Source organism: Pteropus alecto, unplaced genomic scaffold (assembly GCF_000325575.1).
Source record: "Pteropus alecto unplaced genomic scaffold, ASM32557v1 scaffold97, whole genome shotgun sequence".
NCBI classification, from domain to species: Eukaryota; Metazoa; Chordata; class Mammalia; order Chiroptera; family Pteropodidae; genus Pteropus; species Pteropus alecto.
The window spans coordinates 5,094,618-5,099,268 of NW_006439713.1; the positions used below are offsets into that span (position 1 = coordinate 5,094,618).

At 44.6% G+C, this 4,651-nt stretch overlaps 1 protein-coding gene across 1 annotated transcript in view; it reads right to left on the reverse strand.

The window, feature by feature from the left end:
- Positions 1–3,374: 3,374 nt before the first annotated feature.
- LOC102890983 (carbonyl reductase [NADPH] 3) overlaps positions 3,375–4,651 on the reverse strand; it is a 5,683-nt gene continuing 4,406 nt past the window's right edge. Inside the window, exon 3 of the mRNA XM_006916753.3 lies at positions 3,375–3,865. Within this exon, the coding sequence (XP_006916815.1) occupies positions 3,429–3,865 (437 nt within the window). The 3' untranslated portion in view covers positions 3,375–3,428. The remainder of the gene's footprint in view (positions 3,866–4,651) is intronic.

Sequence of the window (4,651 nt, forward strand, 5' to 3'; positions counted from 1 at the left end):
CAACCCCCATGTTGTTCAAAGGTCAACTGTATTGTAAACTCTTAAAAGAACAACTCCATTTATAACCAGGATTGCCAGTGAATGTATAGCATTAAGATTTGAAAGTTTATTCCTACAAGAAATCTGTTTTCTTGGGTCATGTCTTATCACACTTAAAAGTCTTCTTAGCTATGTTCATCTGTTTAAGACATGTAAATAAAGGTTTCTTGCATAATAATACTCAAACTCATTAGGGCATTTCAGATTTACTGTAAGTCAGAACTGTAATTCTTACTTCTTCTGATCATAAAGAAGGCATTATAAATCAGAGGTGACTACTTTCTCTGGCTCAGGCTGGCCCACCTCTTCAAGAGATTGTCCAGGTAAACACATTCTGACTTTCTCTGTGCAGATATTGATGACCTTCTAAGCCTGTCTCTTCTCTAAACTCGATTCTACTCCACCCACATAGATTGATACCCTGCATAGTTCTGTATTTGGTGCTGTGCCCACTTGCAGTTGACTTACAGTAACAGGTAAACTTACCAGTTACTGTCAGGTTAACAGGATTGTTATTATCACCTGTTTTATCTCCACACTTCATCACTCTTCAGCTTCTTGGTGTGTCACAATCCCCGTTGCAGTTCAGTAGGTGAGGGAGAAGTCCAAGGCCAGGTCTAAAGCTGATACTGTGTATGAGTTTACCACTCATCTGTCAACCCAGAAAAGTGTACCACAGAGAAGCTGATGTGGACGGGACCACTGGCTCCATCTGGTGCCTAAAAGACACGTTGCGTGAGATAATCCATTCAAATTTGCCGATTTTAAATCATATTTCATTTATCTACTTTATGGAAAAGTTCATAAGGGCTAATTTGGGCATCTAATAACCACAGGGCTTACAAATCACCTAGATTCAAGGTATCACCTCCCTTAATTTTTACTCCAAGGGGGTTGCCCATGGTCTCTAGACTTGTAATAGTGAAGCTGGATGTGACAAACACCCGGCGCCAAGAAAAGCCAAGGAACTCTGTGGTCAGACAGTCCTGGATACGATCCTGGCTCTTGGCTCTTAGCTGTGTGATGTGTACTCCTGTCCCCCAAGTTACTCCACCTCTCCAAACATTTGTTTCTTCATTTGAAAAATGACATCGACACCTACCTCAAAGGACTGATGTAAGAATTATGGAAAACAAGGTTGGGAAAGGATTAAGCATGACATTTGGCCTCATATGCCATGGGTTCTCAATTCATGATATTTTTTTCTTTTTTTCTTTCTGCTTCCAAATCTAATTGTTTTTTTTTTTTTCACTACCGTATACCATGAAACATTGTAGTGCACTTTTATTAGACTCCCTTTGGTTGCAAGAAACAACAACCCAGTTCAAACTAGCTTAAGAAAAATCTTCTAAGGATACAGAGGTACCTCGGAGCATCTTTTAGAACCAGGGATCTCAGGAATGGTCTGGGGCCAGGGAAGAAATGCCACCCTGGTGAGGGGGCTGTCTCTTTGGGCTACTCTACCTGCTTCTTTTGAGACTCCGTTGCTTCCTTCTCTGGCTATGCCTGGCTCCCTTTGCTCCTTAGACCACACGAGATGGGCGCGGGGCCGCTCACAGTAACAGCTCTGAGCTTCCCCTGCTCCAGTCCAGCTGCTCCTGGTCTTTAGAGGAAAGGCCTAGAGCTGGAGCAGTCAACTGAGGCTAGCAGGACAAAGTCACCTCATGGCTGCTGCAGCAGCGAATGTGGGGAAGAAGCAGGGGGGAGGGGGCCAGGAGATGATTCTTGAGAAGAGAATTGGATGGGCAGACCATCCAATGAGGGCCCCCTAGGGCCTTTCCGTACAAATGAGAAATGCCGTTCAGATGAGCAGTTTACAATTAAGGGTCTTCCTAAGCAGGCTACGTGCTGATCCAAAAATGTCAAGTAAGATTTGGCTAGAGACAAAAGAGGGAGAAGAAAAAGAATTGGCCTGTTTACTTGTGCATTTCCTGTCTGTGATTCCATCTGGCAGAGCCTGAAAGTGCTTGCTTCACAGGTCCCCGTGTTTCCGCCCATCGCTGGCAGGACTTTGAAAGCTGGCTGCACAGCGATTCAGAAAATTTGTCTAAAGCCATTAAAGTGGTTGTAAAGCCAGACAAGAAGTCACCGAAATGTCTTAGAAGCTATGGTCAGAGACAAATATAAGAGCACGCTGGATTTACTCAGGCAATATAGAGATGGCTGAAGGAAGTAAAATCCAAGCTGGTTGGGATTCAGACTTCCCTCTACCCAAGGCGAATGAAAACACGAGGTGAGGTTTGAGCTAAACTGGCATTTCCCCATGCTGCCGTTGTAAGTTGAAGAGACAAGAAAAATAAATACTTGGCACCCTGTGAAAGACCAGAAATGACAGTCACCTATGTAGTCACGTCCCCCAAGTAAATGAAACCTGGAGCATTTCTATACGGATTCCCAAAAGGGAAAAAGCATTATCCCTCATTTGTGCAATGCCGTTGTCAGGAGATGTGACCTTTGGTCGTAATCGAGTGACAGTGCTGCTGTTTCCTGCCGTGAACGGCCCATCATAAACCTGGTAATTGTGTGGTTTCTTTCCTCTGGCTTTTGTCTGCTGTGCACCTGTCGTATATCTGTTCTGGCTGAGGTCTTGACTGCATTGCAAACTTTCTTCACAAGTACATTTCTTCTCTTTCGTGAGATCCTTCGGTCTCCAGTCTTTTTTATACATCGGCGTATATCAGAGCAAAGAGATGGTCTAGACACAGTTGCCCAGGTGTGAACAAGATGAAAGATGTGGCAGGGCTACCTTGCAAACGATCTGGGAAGAATACAGAATGCAAAACCGAAAAGAAAAACCATTATGGAAGAAGTCACATCTCAGCAAAGAGACGTTCCTCCCAAGCCCTTTGAGCCACATAGATTATGTCATAGGTATAAGAACCAATTAAAATGTACTCAAGTATAATAAAACAGCATGAGATACAAAGCAGGGTTGCAAAGCTAAGGAACCAGAGGCGAACTCATTATCCTTACAGAGTTGACAAGCTAGAAACAGCAAAGGACAGCTGGAAAATGGCTGAGACCACAGCATAGCCCTGACACCTCTCACCAGACCAGTGCTTCTCAAAGTGCTGTCCCAGCGCCAGCAGCACCTGGGAAGTTGTTAGAAATGCACATTCCTGGGCCCCAACTCTGGGCAATGGCCTAACATGCCCGCCGGGTGGTCCTGATGCCCTCTAACCCTTGAGGGCAGGACTGTGTTCTCCCTCTCAGGCTGAAGAGTCTGGGCATAGCAAAACCACTCAGCTCGGTTCCAGAACTAGACAGCTTCTCACTGGGAGATCCTAATTGTTTCTCCTGAAGGACAAGAAACAGATCAGACTACAACACCGGAATTCGTTCATTCCTTCCACTAACATTTATTCATCATTAAGCACCAAAGAAGACATTCACCAGTTTTGAACGACTTTGTCATAGACTAGCTGGCCCTGAGGCTCAGTGGCATCTGGCGGCAGGAGGGCCAAGTAGACAGGGGTCTCAGCCCCTTCCTCCACAGTCCTGGAGCCGTAGTCGCCAGCCATGTCCGTCTTCACCGCCCCTGGGCAGCATGCATTCAGTAGAATCCTGTCGGCTTTTCTCTTCCCATCCAGACGTCGGGCCAGAATTCTCGATAAGACCGTGACCCCCAATTTGGACACCCCATAAGCCGAGTTGGGCCAGCCTTCCCTCTCATGCACTTCATTTTTTGTGTCCTCCACAAACTTTTTCATGAGGTCCACCAGGTCCTCCTCCGTGAGTGTCTCATTTCGGAATTTCTCCTGCAGATCTTCACTGCAGTTTTCAAGAGCTTTTGAACCCAGTAGACTACTGACATTCACCACTCTGCCTGAAACAGAATAACAAACAATATGGAAGCATGTCACAAATAAGCAGTCGTTGACTGACTATACAAACGTGATTGAGTCATGGTGCACGTTTAACCGTTGATTGAAGAACATGACTCTAGAAGGTACCCGTGGAGTTTGACATTTTAGGTGAGGAGGTCTATAATGGAATCACCAGGAAGTTGATGGATACTTTCACACCTGGAGTGGGTTGATTCTCCACCCTGGTTTTGATTTTTCTTACTTTTTAAGCAAGAAACTCATTTAATGAATGCTAATTATTTAATGAGTTAGTAGTCGTACTAACAATAATTCACAGCTACTAAAGAGACACACCTACTAATGAGGCAGCTACGTATAAACACAAACATGCAGGCCAAAATTATAAAACGATTTGAACTGTCGGTGGGAATCCAAAAATCAGTAAACACATGAATTTACACGTTTCATTCAACACCAAAAAAACATCAATTTAGGGATTCTTTTCTTACATATTATTTTGAATCCACACCCTTTGCATCCAATGGGATAACTGGATTTTATTTTCTTTTCTGAGTGGCATTCACCACAGGTACACATTTGTGGGGAGGTGATTTGCACATTCTACTGCATATCCTATGGGCCCTGTGTGAGGTCTCCTCACTCTGTCCCTGCACAAGAACACCTCACTAAACCCCCAAGTACCTAAGACTCTTCAGTATCATCCATCCTTCCTTCCTTCCTTCCTTCCTTCCTTCCTTCCTTCCTTCCTTCCTTCCTTCCTTCCTTCCTTCCTTCCTTCCTTCCTT